Genomic DNA, 17,224 nt, shown 5'->3' on the forward strand with positions numbered 1-17,224 from the left:
AGTGAGGGAGAACACATTGATGTGACAGTATTTTCCACATACTTCACGCTTACTGAGTGTACAACTTTCTTCTCTCAAAAGTGCATATCTAAAGAATTTAGAGTTGTGTTTGAGTGGGTGGTTCCTTCAATTTGCATAAGCTAAAGATAAAAACATATATTCATGAGGTTTCACCACTTTGTTCATTAGGTGTTTACTGATTATGGACATCTAATGTCTCAGTACACCACACAGTATTTCCTTTGCCAAGGGAGCAGAAAAAGACTTAAATTATGCAGATATCAGGAAATCAATAACAAGGTTGTCCAATCACCATGATGTTGCAGTTAAGCAGTGCAGCTGTGAAGTTTGAGCCACTGGTCTTATCTTTTTCTTTTTCTTTTTCTTTTTGATGAGGCACATACTCAGTAAAATAATATTTAGAAGTTTTGTTTTGTTTTTCATTTTAATGAATGCAAGACCTACAAAAGTGGTTGGTATATATTCCTATGAGGAACCTATTAAATGATTTTATAATGTCTTTTTAATGAAAATATAATTTTGTATATTCTACACTTCAGGAGGGGTAAAGCATATATATTGCCCCTTGATATGTAATTTAAACATTCGCTCCAGAATAATATATGTATTGCGCCGTTTTAGTTGAAAAAGACAATTCAATCAAAATGCAATTTCACCTCCTGTTTTATGCCTACTACTGCAAAGATAAATGACTGCTGATGACACTAATAAGCTTGTGAACTTTACAAAAAAGGTTGTTATTATTATTAGTCAGGGTGCTGAAAGTGTTATGCGCACCAAATGTATAATTATCTTAAAAGCAACTGCCTCTTTTATAAGGACATCTGGGAATATAATAGAATATCACAGCAAATAGATGTTTTTTTAGCAGTTGGAGCCTGTCTTTTTTCTTGATAGTTGCTCCTCAGAGATGCATCGCTCTCCTCTAACTGTCTCCTTCTCTTTTGTCTTTGATTCATCCTTCTCATATTTCACCAGGAAGTGGAGGTCAGTAGTGCTGTATCATGACTTTGCTTGTGTTTGATGTTTCTTTTAAATTGCTTAATCTAATATTCTCCATCAAAGCTGTAACCTACTTTTTATGCAGTCTAAGTTGCTTACACATCTTTTCTTGACAATTCATTCAAGCTTTCACTTTTTTTTTCTTGCTCATCTCTAAGAATTTTTTTATCCCTCCTTTTTCCATTAGTGCTTTCCAACTGCCTTTCACAATTAAAACATCTTAGTATTGTACGTTTAAGTTTGGTTAATGATAGATACAAAGTGATAGAAGTATTATTTTTGACTAAAGGCTGAAAGGTAATTCTATGCAGAATGTTTAACTGTTTTATTTTTTTGTTTTTGTCAGGATGATTACATCAGATCATGGGATGAAAATCAAGGCTCGAATGAAAGTAAGTCATCTTTAATATTACTAATAGCATCATATTACATTTTATGGAGTGGTCTTTTAGCAATTCAATTAAAGTGCCCAAATCGCATGACGTGCCAAACAATGACCTAGATTATTTTTTAAATGGAGCTTTATTTTATTTCATTTTAGATTAAATGCTCATGGCACTTATTGAGGAATTAAAGGGATAGTTCACCCAAAAATAATTTACTCACCCTCAAATCATATATATGACATTCTTCTTTCAGACAAATTAAAGTTGAGTTATATTAGGGGAGGGGGGGGGGGGATGCTGTTTCATGCATACTGAGCTTTTTACACTGTTAAAGACTTGGATTCCCATCCTAAACATGGACAAAGTTTAACACTATGTTGGACGTTTGATGGAGTATTTCTGTGTCAAAAATACTCCTTCCGGTTTCTCACAAGTTTCGGAGAGTTTTTTTTCGAGTTTGGGTCCGCTTGACGTCAACAGAGCGGAAGGTCCTTGTATGGGCTGTACAGGCTCTTCTCCCGGAAGGGTGCATGCGCGAGCGTGACTAGAACGAGAGAGCAAATGCACGGCCATAAACACTCTCTCAGGTGCAGATCCACTCGTCCGTGAACACTTCTGTCGTGCCGCGCTCCACTTTATTCCTATGGGTGATGTCAAGCGGCTTTAACGCGCCCGCATAGCATTCCGGGAAGGCAGCGCTGCATTTGAACCGATTTGAACGCAGAAATGACGAGAAGCGGCACAACATCACAGTCGTGTCGCAAAAGTGGATCTCCACGGTCACTGCTGTCACAGGTCTTCACGAAATCAACAAGAAGTGTGTTTTTGACAGAGCGGTCCCAGCGATAAAGGTTCACGGTCGTGCTTTGGAAGCAGGCGGTGAGTAAAACTGCTTCAAATGTCTGTTGTTGGCTATCGTCGCGTAAGTAAACATCAGTAAACAACACGATCGTGTAAAGTTAATTTATCAATGGAGCATGCGATGTATGGTGTGTGTTTAAATACATTTGTTTAGCTGACTAATATGTCAGTTTGTTTATTGTAAAACAACTCAAACATAAACCTAGGCTAGGGTACGGTCTCACAAAGCGTGCTTCTTCATTCAAATGCGCTAACATTACTCCATTGTTGTTCTATGTATAACGTTACACTAGTCTGACGTGCAAAACCGTTTTGCTTGCTACTGCTAATGTTTAGTCGCATACAATAGTCCATAAACCAAATCATGTCCTCATAAACTGCGAGTAAACACACACAAATGTGGAGAGGCCACTAAATACAGTACATACCACAGAGATGGACGTCCTGTTGCTGCTGTTTCTCCTGTTCAATTTATTTCAGCCTCCGGATCTGATTCTGGATCATATGTGTATTAGTTGAATCTGATTGATAGCTATGGTTTATTAGGGTATTCGTTTTCTTTTCCACGCATGACGATGTCACAGCTTTCAGAAGCTCTTGTGCTGTAGCTCCGCACTCATCATTCTTCATCATCATGCCTCCAGCCGCTCTGTTTTTTCCGGAAAGACTCGGTACAGCATATCTTTCTTTTATAAATATAATAAAACTAAAGACTTTCGGAGATATGAAGGATGCATTACTACTCTAGGTACTCAAGATTGACGTGAGATTGACTGAAACTGAGTGTTTCACCCCCCCTGTAAAAAAGTCCTGGCTAATCCAAGCTTTATAATGGCAGCCAGGGATTTTTTGCTCTGATTTTGAAGTCCATAAAAATGCATCTGCCTGTCAAATAATGTGCTCCACACGGTGAATTGATGCGTTTGCGTAAGAAAAATATCCATAATTAAAATGTTAAAAAGAAACATTTCGGCCGATCGCCTTTCATATTCAGTTTATAGAAAAAGTGTTGAAAGTGCCTCTACAGTTCAAAGGCTTACGCGACCAGTTATGCTCGTCAGACGTTGTGTACGCATTTTGAACTCCGAGAAGACACTTTCAACACTTTTCCACGGAAGGCGATCGGCCAGAACTTTAATAATAAAAGTTTTAAATATGGAAATTTTTCTCACACAAACGAAACAATTTGCTTTAGAAGGCCTTTTATTAACCCCCCAGCGTCGTGTGGAGCACATTATTTGACGGACAGATAAATTCCTTCCATTATAAAGCATGGATTAGGATTTTTTTTTTATAACCCTGATTGTATTCATCTGAAACAAGATTGTCATATATACCTTGGATGACTTAAGGGTGAGTAAATCATGGGCTAATTTTCATTTTTGGGTAAACTATCCCTTTAATGCTAGTTTTATGTTTTGTTTTGGTGAAAATAAAGATTGCATTTCCATGATCCTCTGCATGTTCAGCATGCATATAATTTGAGAAGGGAAGTCTAATCACAATTCAGTATGCAAATAGATGTTCAAAAAGTAAGTCTATTCAGTATGCAAATATATGTCATCACTGTTAGAATTTGAATAGATATAGCACTTATAGCAAAGTTTAAAATTTAGTCAATTTAATTTCAAAATAATTTTGACATGTCTAGAGTTTGATATTAGAATGTTTTTTAAGCTCAGAAATGTAATAGTCAGAAATATGTAATATTTGGTGTTTTAAAACCAATCCCTAACAGTGTCGTGCAAGCACTGTAATTATTATTCAATGGTGCGGTTAGTCTTGACCGTGGTCTGCGTATGTTTGTCACAGCAGACAGCCCTACTTTTCTTCCAGGCTGCCAAACACTAATTGCTTACACAAGAGATGAGGTCATCTCCTCGTTGTGCTGGAGTAGAGAGACTGTCCGGGAACATTTGAACAATATGTCTTGATTTTTCAGTTGAAGTGAAGTCCTCAGAATGGAGGAGTCCATTAGCAAATATCTCAGGATGTAATTAATGGATAATTGCTAGTTCCACAGAAGACCCAGTAAGAGCCCCGGAGGCTTGATTTAGCACTGACTGACACTGGCTTTGTTCCTTCAAAGCACAAATCCACTTAAGCTTCATATGTCCAAGAACAGAGGTCCATGAACCCGATGGTCCATTTTTTTGAGTTGGCACTAAAGCTACTTGTGCAGCCGTCACTACACCCACCTCACATCTTTTGTGTGAAACTCATTAATTGAACTCATTCTCTGTGACAATTAGGGATTATTGTCAGATCCATTTATCAAAGGTCAGAGAGCAACATAAAATGCTAAATTTTATTTAAGAGTTTGTATTTGTGCTATTATTGATTTGAACACTTTCAAACCAAATCCAACTAAATGTATAAATCACATATATAAGGGGCCATACCCTGTAATAAAAAAATCAATTTTCAGTTGAAAAACTGAAAAGTAACTCATAAGATATTAACTTATTAAGTTTACAGACATTTCCTTTAACTCTAAAACACAACACGATGCAAATGCAAAATACGGATAAAACCTGTGAAAAAACACTGTACATTGTGTTTTATTTTTACAGAGAATGTACTCGTAATCATCATTTTTAAAATGGATTAAATATTCATCTTACCACACTGAACACATTTTGTCTCCTTTATGAGATAATTAATGAGGCAGTGGTAAAAGAGATTTGTCCTAGCCTTCCATGCACCCAGAAGTATGATCTTTCCACTTGCATAGCAGCCAATGCAGGCATCCGTCCAATTCAGATCCTTTTTTTCTTTAAAAAAATAAAAACAAGGAACAGCTCACTCATCTTATAGTGTCACAATCACTTGTTTTGTAAAGAGCTGCCGTTTTTGAAGACGTTTTGAAGGGATTTAAAAAGTAAAATAAATAGATTGTTCTGGTCAACCAGATTTAAGAGTGTTAAAATACACCCTTTTTGTGTAATTATAGGAATTATATTAGATAAATCTGCTGTGTAGAAGAATGTTCAACTGTAAAAAAATAAAAAATAAAAATACTTTTTTCTTTTAATTGGCCTAGTAAGGTTTTATTTGTAGTCTGTTATGAGCATCTGCTTCCCATGTTTCGATTCTGTCAGGTGCAGACTGCCGAAATTCCCAAAGAGCCTCATTTACATTGGCTTCTTTGAAGGTGGCACTGGTCCTTACCTTTTCAATGAGGAAAACATTTGCATTTTACAAGTTATCAACACAGCAGTCGTCACACAACTTTTGGACAAATCTGTGATGTATTGTGATAGTAGTTTTTCTCAAAACACCTGTGATGACACTTTCTCGTGTATTTTTTACTATATAGAAATAAAATGCCTTTTTAAGTAAAAAATAAATACAAAAGATAATAGTGGGATAAAAAATGGTCACATTTTAAGATAAACAATCACAGTTGTAGATATAAATTCACAATTATCTTCTTTAAAGCCTTCTATATTTTCCATACACATGCATTACATATACACTACCGATCAAAAGTTTATGTTAGTTTATGTTTTTGAAAGAATTATCTTACGGTCACCAAAAAACTTTAATATTGTGATATATTATTACAATAAATACAAAAAACTGATTATATTTAAATATATTCAAAATATAATTTATTCCTGTGATGGCAAAGCTACATTTTCAGCATCATTACTCCAGGCTTTAGTCACATGATCCTTCAGAAATCTTTCTGATATGCTGATTGGGTGCTCAAGAAACATTCATTTTTTATTATCAATGTCGAAAACAGTTGTGCTGCTTAATATTTTCATGGAAACCACAATACTTTTTTCTTTTTTAGAAATCTATGATGAATCGTAAGTTTGAAAGCACAGCATTTTTATTTAAAATAGAAGCATGCGGGTCCAAAAAATGTTAAGGGCTAATTACTTTATGTATTACTTTTTTTTAATCCTGATTTTTAATCCTGATTTTTTATCTCATATAAGCTGGGCAGTGGGCACATTCTGTACAATGCATGTGCATTAATAGGTCAACAAATGTTGCCAGTACATGTGGACAGATTTATCATAAGCAGATGTTTTTTTTTTAGTTCAGTTCATGTTCCCAGTGTGTGTACCTGTGAAAAGAGCACCTCGGCGATCTGCTGAGCCATCCTGCATGTGAATTAACAGACCATCAAGTGGATACAACGCTTCGGTTCATTAAAAAGAAATGGAGATGTCTTTATTTAATCTGCGTGCATGTTTTATTTATCAGCGGGATTGCATTTTCTCTTTCCTCTGTACACAGCGTGTATCGCGTCCTTATCTCCGTGAACCTTTCCTCGCGAGTTGATCTGATATGCTCAGCCTTAAGTGGCTCTGGCTGCTGATGTATATTAGCTGCATTAGCTCAGTCACTGGCTGCGCTTGATACTCAGTCAGTAGCTCCTTACTTCCACTCTGCGATTGTAATGATCACATTAAATGCGGACCTGTGTGTAAACAAAGGATGAGAGAGACGATGCAGCGGTGACTGGATGAGATTCCTCGGCTCTCTAAGCCGGATTTGGCAACGCTTACACATGGAGGCCTTCATAATATGTTTTATAGGGACAAGCTCAGTGGGCCTCCGCTCATAAGAAATATTTAATGACGAAGAGAGCGTTGATAATGGATAGACACTGAGAGAGTTCTTTTTTTTTACTGATATGAGCAGCTAATCAGTCCTCACTCTGGAGTTGGACTGTTGCTATAGCAACATTATCATTCTTGTGTTCTCTTTAATCTGCTTGAGCCTTTTGTGATGAAGTGAAGTGAGTCTTACTGATCAACCGTATGCCTTTGTGCAGATTGTAATAATCTATCAGTGTTGAAATATTGTTTCTCAGGCAGTCAGGGTTATGATGTTGGTTGTATTATATGTAATAAAGTGAGATAAGGTATAGGATGTAATTATGATGGCTTACGGAAGAGCATAAAACAACATTCTCTGCCTGAGGTAGCATAGAGAGTTTTGCCTTTGAATTTGAGTTATGCTAATTTTGGATTCACTGTTTTTCTTTTGCATCATTATCCATCCTAAATCAAAGGAAGCTTCTCATGGTATTTTCCCTTTGGTGTAAATAAGTGCTTGACTAGGGATTCATGGTGGAATTGCAGAGGGTTTATTAGTTGAGATGGAGATGACAATGAAAAATTAAATTAATTAAAAAAAATTAACTAAGCATTTATTTTTATCTTTTTCCTGCTGCTTATTTATGTTCAGCACTGTTGAACAATTGAAATTATTCTAGTGACTGATCACATCTACATTTTTCAGTTGGCCAAATAAAATTTCTGTGAATTGATGCAATTTAATTCACAGAAATTAAATTTGGCCAACTGAAATTTAAATGTGATCAGTCACTAGAAAAATTTCAATTGGAGACATGATTTTTTTTACAGTGAGTTTGTTGTGGCAGCAATTAATAAAAAAAAAAAAACTAAACCACTAAATGTATAGTTTATGCAGAAGTAAATTAATTAATTAAATATTAAAAAAAATGTATGTATTGTGTATGTATTATTGGAATTAAATATATAGTTAATAACATTTATTGAAACTACGTAATATTAAAATCTCAAGAAGGATCTGACAAAAAACTGATTATTGGCATCCATCTCTCGCCCCCTTGCAGATGTGGACACCACTAAAGATCCCTGCCAGAAGGTGAAATGCAGCCGACATAAGGTGTGTGTCGCCCAGGGCTACCAGCGTGCTGTGTGCGTTAACCGCAAGAAGCTTGAGCACAGGTAAGCCTTTCAACAGGACTATCTCTTCAGGCACATAACAATAATACAAAGATAGTGTTTGTTTTTGAGAGTATGTATGAATCAAAGGAGCTTGGTGACTTGCCAAGGCACTGTGCAGAATACAACTGTCAAATGTAGCTTCTTTACTCAGAACTTCATATCATGAAGAATCTCATTTCTGAGCCTTTAGGGTACAGATGATTGGCTCAAAACAATCAGGAATGAGTGCTTAATATTGCTGTTCAAGGGATAGTTCACCCAGAAATGAAAATTGTCATAATTTACTCACCATCAAGATGCTCCAAACATGCATTTGTTTGTTCTGCTGTGCACAAAGGAAGATATTTGGAAAAATGTTGTAACCAAGCAGATCTCAGCCCCCATTGATTACCATAGTATTGTTTTCCCTATGGTAGTCAATGGGGACCGAGATCTGCTTAGTTACAAACATTTTTTTCTAAATATCTTTCTTTGTGTACAGCAGAACAAAGAAATGTATACAGGTTTGGAGAATCTTGATGGTGAGTAAATTATGACAATTTTCATTTTTGGGTGAACTATCCCTTTAAAGCAGCAGCAGCAGCAGCAGCATAAAAAAAAAAAAGGTCAACGGTTAAAAATGGTTATTAAAAAATTTGGTTTTAATCAAGAAAATTAAATCATTAAAATGCTTTTCCAATTTGTTTTCACACAAGATGTTCACTTGCTTGTTAGGAGAAAGTCATATTCTGACAGAGGTTCGCCCTAGGGAAAATTAATTCATTAAAAATGCTTTTAAAAAACAAGAAGAAAACCCATTGCTTTCACAAGTGTTAAATGTTCACTCACTTTTGAGGAGAAAGTAATATTCTGGTGGCGGTAAAATAAGAGCAGTTTAATAAAGCAGCTATGTGCTTTCTGACAGCACTGGTGAGGTACAGAGATTTAGTCCCTGGGCATTTGTTCTTTTTACAAACTAAACATATTCCTGAACCCATTCCTTAGGGGTTGGTTGTCATTGTTCCATAGATCTAACTACAGAGAAAATTCTTGTAACCTTAAATAAAAAACAGCGCAAGGATGCAAATCAAATTTGCCATGCTCTTTTGACATAGCCTATATATGTGTTCTTTGTACCATTAAAGCATCCTGCTTCATAGCTTAAAACACCCTCCTCATTATAAACAAATCATTCATTTAATCAAGTTCCAAAAACACCTAGTTTCAAAATTGTAGGATCAGGGACGTCACATACATTTGCATATAAAAGCCAGTGCATGACATCGATGTAGTTATACATCATCACACCTTAGGCCCTGCCCACTTGCATTCAGTCGCTGAATGTCTACACTGAATACAGTATACAGACGCGTGTTCAGTTGCTGAGATACTCTATGTACTTGAGTCTGTCGACAACAGAACAAATGGAAGAATGAAAGGACATTCCTTTTTGGCACGTCCAGTTTAAACAGCGCTTCAGAAGGATCCCAACATTTTAAACAAGTGGATGGTTTATTTTAATAGCGTCCCGGATCATGTCAGGATGTTTGTTTGGAAACGAGGCACAGTGTAATAGAGAGTTCTCATAATAAGCATTCGTTGAAAAGATGAAGTAGCTGTATTGAATCTGATAGCAGCTGCATTACAAACCATAAGTAAATTATTTCATAATGCTTTGTTGGTAAATTACATTTTATATGGATAAAGTTTTCAAAAAACGAACTCATATGCAATAGCAAATAGTGGATGCTGTTTCCTATGCAGTGACGTTAGCCATTCATAACAGTGGCTGTTTACTGATTTAAAGGGATAGTTCACCCGAAAACATATTTCCCCATAATTTACTCACCCGTAACCCATTCCTAGGTTTATATGACATTCTTCTTTCAAACGAATACAATCGGAGTTGTATTAAAAAATGTCCTGGCTTATACAAGCATTATAATGGCAGTGAAGGCAGCCTAAAATTTGAATCCCACATAAAAATTGCATCCATCCAATATAAAAGTAATCCACACGGCAATAGGTGGTTAATAGAGGCCTTCTGGAGCAAATCGATGGGTTTGTGTAAGAAAAATATTAAAACTTTATAAAAGTGAAATATCTAGCTTCTGGCAGACCGGTCTCTGTATTAAACTCATGAAGTAAGTGTAACACCTCTCGCAGCTCTAAACGTTTATGTTACGCCTGGCGTCATCGTCTTGCCAGTTGCGTTTTTTTGTAAGTTGACTATGGAAGACAGTCTGCTGGAAGCTAAATATTTTACAATATGTCTCAAATATGGATATTTTTCTTATAAAAAAACAACATTTTCCTTTAGAAGGCCTTCATCAGCTCCCCCAGAGCCCTATGGATTACTTTTAGAATGAATGGATTCATTTTTTTGGCCTTTCAATTTTGGCATTGCTATTATTAATGCTTTGAAGAGCCAGGACATTTTTTTTATACATAACTCTGATTGTATTTGTCTGAAATAAGAATGTCATATACACTTAGGATGGCTTGAGGGTAAATAAATCATGGAGTAATTTTAATTTTGGGGTGAACTAACCCTTAAGGATCCGCTCCCTAAAATGTTTAATTCAGCCATTATTATTAAAGGGTTAGTTCACTCAAAAATGAAATTTGTGTAATTAATGACTCGTCGTCGTTCCACACCCGTAAGACCTCCGTTCATCTTCGGAACACAGTTTAAGATATTTTATATTTGGTCCAACAGCGTATCAAGGTGTATGCGCACTATACTGTCCATGTCCAGAAAGGGAATAAAAACATCATCAAAGTAGTCCATATGTGACATCAGTTAGTTAATTAGAATCTCTTGAAGCATCGAAAATATATTTTGGTCCAAAAATAACAAAAACTAAGACTTTATTCAGCATTGTCTTCTCTTCTGCGTTTATTTTCAATCCTCAAATAAAGATTCTTTATATAAAACATATTTTTGGACCAAAATGTATTTTTCGATGCTTCAAGAGATTCTAATTAACTAACTGATGTCACATATGGACTACTGTGATGATGTTTTTATTCCCTTTCTGGACATGGACAGTATAGTGTGCATACACTGCCATACGCTCTCGGACTTAATATAAAATATCTTAAACTGTCCCGAAGATGAACGGAGGTCTTACAGGTGTGGAACGACATAAGGGTGAGTCATTAATGACATAAATTTCATTTATGGGTGAGCTAACCCTTTAATTATAAGTGAACCTCAATAATATATTTAAATAATAATAAATTATCCATTATTATAAAAAAATACTTTAAAGTGACAAACACCGAAGCATACCTCAGTTTATATTTCATATTGATGACTGATGATAATACTAATGCTATGTTAATATTGACCGATGTGTTTTAGGTTGAAGCAGCAGGTCATAAGACAGCAGCAGGAGAGTAACTGTAAATCTTGCCCAGTGTCCTCATCTGCTCCTGTTTGTGGCTCTGATGGACACAACTATGCCTCTCAGGTATTTCATACTGCATTCAACCCCCTATAATTGTATTAAAATAAACTGAACTGCAGAGAAATTGATCATATGGGTCTAATACATTTCTCTGCAGTTCAGCTTATTTTATTTGATACAATTGTATTTGTTGCAATTTTGTGCTTGCTCAGACTTTTCTCTCATTAGATTTCTGTTGGATGGACTTAAGCAACCTAAAAATCAGTCATTTCTAGCCATGGATCAGTTTTGCTTTGTCAAATCTTTAAAACATAGATTAGTTAATCATGATTGATAATGTTTTGTGGTTCCTTTCCATCCAACATTTGTATAAATTATGATATATTCTTGTAACTGGTGTTAAGATTGTGAATTTCATCACACAAAACACATATCTTTCTTTAATTTTGTTAAATGTCCCATCTGGATTAATTTTTTAAAGAATTTTGCCGCTGGGTCTTTCTTAGAGAAAGTTTCCTCATGAATGCCCCTAAGATTTCCCTGAGAGCACACACTAATTTATGAAAGACAAACAAGATGTTTCTCATTAAAGGGAAGGAAAGCCTGTTGTTTTAGTGAATCATTGTAATAATGGCCACTTAAATATTTTTTATTATAATGATAAATAATATCCAATGTAATATAATATTAACATAATGCAAAATTTTATTTCAAATGACTGAATTTTTAGCTTTTTCACAATGACTAGGATGCATTTCTCTATACTGACACTTTTTCCAAAAATGTCAAAATTTTCAGCTTGGCTTAGCATTATTTTACATATTTTAACATGTATGTCACTCACTGTAAACTGATCCTACTCAACCTGCTCCGAGCGGAATTTGAACCAAGGTCATCGGCATGGGAGGAGGGTGCTTTAAGGACGCTAAAGACTGCAGCTTCTGGCATGCCTCTTGAGGCCAGGGGAGTTAGTTTTACATGCACAACTCTTATTGGCCTAAGTTACACTCACCTGCCTAAACCTGACTGCTATCCAGGTCACGGCACCAAATGTAACCGGTCCTACTCAACCCGCTCCGAGGCAGGCACACTAACAAGGTTGCTGAAGGCCACAGTCTCAAACATCAAACTCAAGCATTCCTCTTGAGGCCAGGGGAGTTAGTTTTACACACACAGCTTGTACAGGCCTACATTACACAGTTACCCCTGTAAGCCTCACTCCCACAGACTGGCTTATCCACCTGGCACGCTATTGGCGGGTTTAACACGATGACAGATCAGTGACAGATAAAGAAATGATGGGTCGTTGCCATAGACTGTAAATAAATATGGACGTATCCGTGACGTCACCCATAGGATTCTGATAAGCCGCTCTGAAGTGTAAAGTAGCGGCGAGCTGGGCGTTGCCATCTTGCGAGCGAGGTTTCCATATAATGTAAACAAATGAGTTATAAAAAAAAATTCATCCCCCTTACAGTTGTCATGAAGGTCAAAATTAGCCATATAGGCCAAAACCACAATTTGTACCAGGATGTAAATGTGTTTTTCTGTTGTAAAGTTGGGGATTTTAACATGGGGCTCAATGAGATTCTGCTCCCTTCTGGAGCCTGGAGCCTGAATTGCAGTTTACATTACTTCCGTATTGGCTTCAAGAGAGATCGCGGGAGGTTGCCGCTTGGTCGTTGTTTGTTGATCACGCCTCTTGCGGTTTGGTTGAAGGACTAACCAATTGCATACAGAGTCATTCAAATAATGCTCGTTGATCACGCCTCTTGTACAGTAGAAAATAGACCAATGTTCCCCAGACCAATGTTCAATTTTAAATTGAGCTTGGTCTGGTGATAGTCAGACAACTGACAAGCCAGACTGTAACGATTCGATAGGTAAGGAAGGAAGAGGACACGGGGGTCGGCTGGACTGCTGACGTCTTTTATTATATATATAACTCAAATCACAACGTGCACACTTCAGTGTGTGACTCTTTCTCATAAACTCAGGTTTCACTTCCGGGTTGCGGCACTTCTGGTTTCCAGGTTCTCAGTGTCTCTGGGGCGTGTCAGCAGTCCGTCTCTCTCTCTCATGCTTCCGTTTCTCCAGGCGTTTTATACTCTCTCCGCGCCCTTTACTGAAACGAGATACAGGTGTTATCAATCTGCGTCCAACCCACTCACTTACCACTCGTCCCACGGCTCTCTCTCCCGCTGCAGACCTCGCTGAACCACGCCCCCCTTGCCACACAGACCCATATCAAAATGTTGTGTCTGGGAACTCACCATTGACAGAGCTCAATCCGGGGTGCGGGATAAATAGTTGTCTTTCAAATTCCCTCTGCACGCAATTTGATAGCGCTACAATTAACCAGAGCAATGAAGGTGAAGCGGAGCTAGTTGAGAGATTAAACGTTCACCATATCCGATCAGCAAAACTTCAAACTCATCTTCTCCTCTACAACTCTGTCGTCATTATGTTAAGCCTGCCCACCGACTCTATACACGATTACTTAGATTGCTGTTGTCCTTACTATGTGAACAGTTAATAAAAAGGTACCTAAGCATTGAGAAATGGGCCCTAGTGTTTGAAAAAAAAAAGAGTTTTTTAAACAATTTAATAAGTTGTAATTCCATTCATTACCCTGCAGCTTATGTTTGGATGGTTTACAACAATAAAATCTGATGTTATTTATATTCTAGATATTCTGTGCCATTCACAAAACATATATATTTTTATTTCATATTATATTCTGTGTGACTCATAGATCAGTCTGCTTGCACAATATGGATAATGTTCTCTATTATACCTTGTACTCTGGCCCCTGACAGCTTTAAAAATCAAAGAAAAATCATCTGAAGGGATTCTGGGTACTTGGGGATGATAGAACCGTTCTGTTGAATTATGTATTATCTCTATTATATCTTTTTCTGACCTTGTGTGGGAAGAAATGAAGGTTGACATTATCTTCTTTTAATGGAGATGTCTTCTCTGAACCAGCGATTTTTAGTAATCTGTAGAAATAATTGTGCTCTGGCTTACAATTCACGCCACTGAACGGGAGCATGCGTTATGGTGGCACTGCTTATTCTTTGTGTTTTGTGTGTGTGATGCACCTGTGAATCAGTGCAAACTGGAGCAGCAGGCTTGTCTCAGTGGAAAGGAGTTGAAAGTAAGATGTGCTGGTCTCTGCCCCTGCACCACCACCGTGGCTCCTGCTACAGACATGGACAGCAAACACGGTATCTATCCTCCGCACACTTTCAAAGCTGCAATTTGTTCTGGCAAAGCTTGTTAAAGGGACCATTCAGAATAAAATAATTTACTCACCCTCATGTCGTTCTAATCCTTTATGACTTTTTTGTTTTCGGTGAAACACAAAATGTATTAAAAAATGTCTGTAGCAATTCATAATGTAATAACTGCACATAATGTAATAACTGCACATAACTTAAAAACTGCACATAATGCGATAATGTAATCTGGTGGACTTTGTAAGCAGGTTAAGACTGGATTTAGACTTTTTAAGTTTATTTTATTATAGATTGGTATTTTTAAAGGAATATTAATGCTTTGTTTATCAATATTAATTATAATAATAATATCATGAATATTTAAATTGGTTGCATTTTGCAGGTAGTTTAAGATATTTATTACATTGATTTATATATTTATTCATATTTATTACAATTTGAGAAAATTATTATATTATAGATATTTTATTACAATAATAATGTAATAAGCCTACTTATTGCATCATGTGCCATGTTTACGTTATGTGCAGTTATTACTTTATGAGTTGCTAAGTGTTGTTTTGGACCACATTAACTTTCATTGCGTGGGCTAAAACTGTTGAAATATTCTTCAAAATATCTTTTTTGTGTTCCACAGAAGAAAGTAAGTCACAAAGGTTTGGATAAAAGTGAGGCTGAGTAAATAATGACAGTATTTTTCGGATGCTATCCCTTTAAGATGTTCTTGTGAAGAAATGCCTTCTGAAGCTCAATGAAGCGCAATATCAGTGCCAGCTTTTAAGTTTTTTATTATCATTTTTTGTTGATAATAATGAATGATTTTATGCTGAGAGTGCTTCAGATGCTATTTGTCTCTTTCACATCCCTTGATTCTGCAGCTCTTGCTCTAACAAAGGCTTTATTGATTTATCAACAGACTATGCTGCTCTCTTTCTTTTGCTGCTTGCCTTGTGAATTTCTGCTGACTTTGATTATGTCTGATTTATGTCTGCAGTCTCCGCAGGCTTTTCTTGTCAAATTCAGAAGGGCAAAGGCAGGACAATTGGTTCTTCACTCTTTAATACCAACGTCTGCCAACACTCCCTTATCTCCTTTCACTGTCTCCGTCTCTCTTCTTTTCTGTCCATAGAGAGTTGCACAGGGCAGGACCTGGCAGATCTGGGAGATCGCCTGCGGGACTGGTTCCAACTGCTCCAAGGCAACGGCAAGCAGAACAGCACAGGGAATCCTGTAGCCAGTTCTGCATCAAGTGAGGCTCTAGCATCCATATACCACACCTGCTGTACATTTACATTTATATAATATGTTTTCCCTACTAATTTGAAACAAGTACCTATAATAACTAGATGTAATAAAACTGCTGCATAAAATGTTCATAAGGACCAGCAAAGTTAGAGTTATTATGGGTTGAAATGTATCCTATCCTGATGGCCAAATAGCACCAGCAGCATTTTATTCCCTCGAAAAGCAGTTTTGCTGAATTGTGAAATGTAACCATTTGCACCTACTTCAATTTAAAATGTACATTTAATGGCAGAAAAATGACCAGATTCCCCATACGCCTCATCAGTTCTCCAACTAGCTAATCTGATGCAATCAGCTGTTCTGGGAGAGATGGCTCTTAGAAGCCAGTGTAGAAACTTCACAAAGTGAGGAAGTATTACAGTATAGATTATAAGGTTAAAATGTACTCTGTGATTGTTTTGTGCACAGTTGTGGACCGGACTCTTGTTGCAACCTGTAAGGACTCTATTGGCTGGATGTTCTCTAAGCTGGACACGAACAATGACCTGTATCTGGACCATGCTGAGCTGGCTGCCATTAATCTGGACAAGTATGAAGTGTGCATACGGCCCTTCTTCAACTCCTGTGATTCCTACCGCGATGGCAAAGTCTCCACAGCTGAGTGGTGCCTCTGCTTTTGGAGAGAAAGTGAGTTTTTAGTATCTCTACACAATTGAACTAGTGATGGACGATTCGTTCATTTAATATGACTCGGGAACAACGGACTGTCTCAGAGAGTGATTCGTTCATTTTGTGTTGACCACACATGCTCACTATCCCATTGGTTCTGTACAAGAAATAGAATTGATTCGTTTACATCCCAAGTCTTCGGGTACGAGTGTGAGCCGTTCGTTCATCGTGTGACATCCCCATAGAGGCTATGCTGTCTGTACCGGAAAGAGAAATGATTAGTTCACCTCTCGAGTCTTCGGGTCCAACTCTTCTGAGCCATTCATTCTTTTGTCACGTGATGTGACCGCTGTATTAGATACAGAAATTAGTTAATAATTCCCAAACGTTCTTACAAACAAGCGCTTAGTCGTTTTTTTAAATCTCAGAGTTACATGATGCGTTTCTGGTCTAAAATTGTAGCTTTTTTATTTCTTACAATTTATTTATTTTTCTAAGAATTTTTGTCATGGTGGTTCTTTTCTATAACATTGACTGTGGTAATAAACAGTTGGTAGTGCTTTAAATGTCAACCAAATGATGGAGAAAATAACTTTGATAAAGCAAAGATGCCTACAATAACATATGGTAACGACCCAAGGACTCAAACCCGAGATTCGAATCGTGAA

General features: G+C 36.8%; 1 protein-coding gene across 1 annotated transcript in view; it reads left to right on the forward strand.

The window, feature by feature from the left end:
- Positions 1-17,224, forward strand: part of spock2 (SPARC (osteonectin), cwcv and kazal like domains proteoglycan 2) — a 49,095-nt gene that overhangs the window by 23,360 nt on the left and 8,511 nt on the right. Inside the window, exons 2-7 of the mRNA XM_067420619.1 lie at positions 1,370-1,415; positions 7,894-8,008; positions 11,355-11,463; positions 14,516-14,630; positions 15,772-15,891; positions 16,356-16,574. Coding sequence (XP_067276720.1) covers positions 1,370-1,415; positions 7,894-8,008; positions 11,355-11,463; positions 14,516-14,630; positions 15,772-15,891; positions 16,356-16,574 — 724 coding nt within the window. The remainder of the gene's footprint in view (positions 1-1,369; positions 1,416-7,893; positions 8,009-11,354; positions 11,464-14,515; positions 14,631-15,771; positions 15,892-16,355; positions 16,575-17,224) is intronic.

The sequence above is a fragment of the Pseudorasbora parva genome, chromosome 17, assembly GCF_024679245.1.
Source record: "Pseudorasbora parva isolate DD20220531a chromosome 17, ASM2467924v1, whole genome shotgun sequence".
NCBI classification, from domain to species: Eukaryota; Metazoa; Chordata; class Actinopteri; order Cypriniformes; family Gobionidae; genus Pseudorasbora; species Pseudorasbora parva.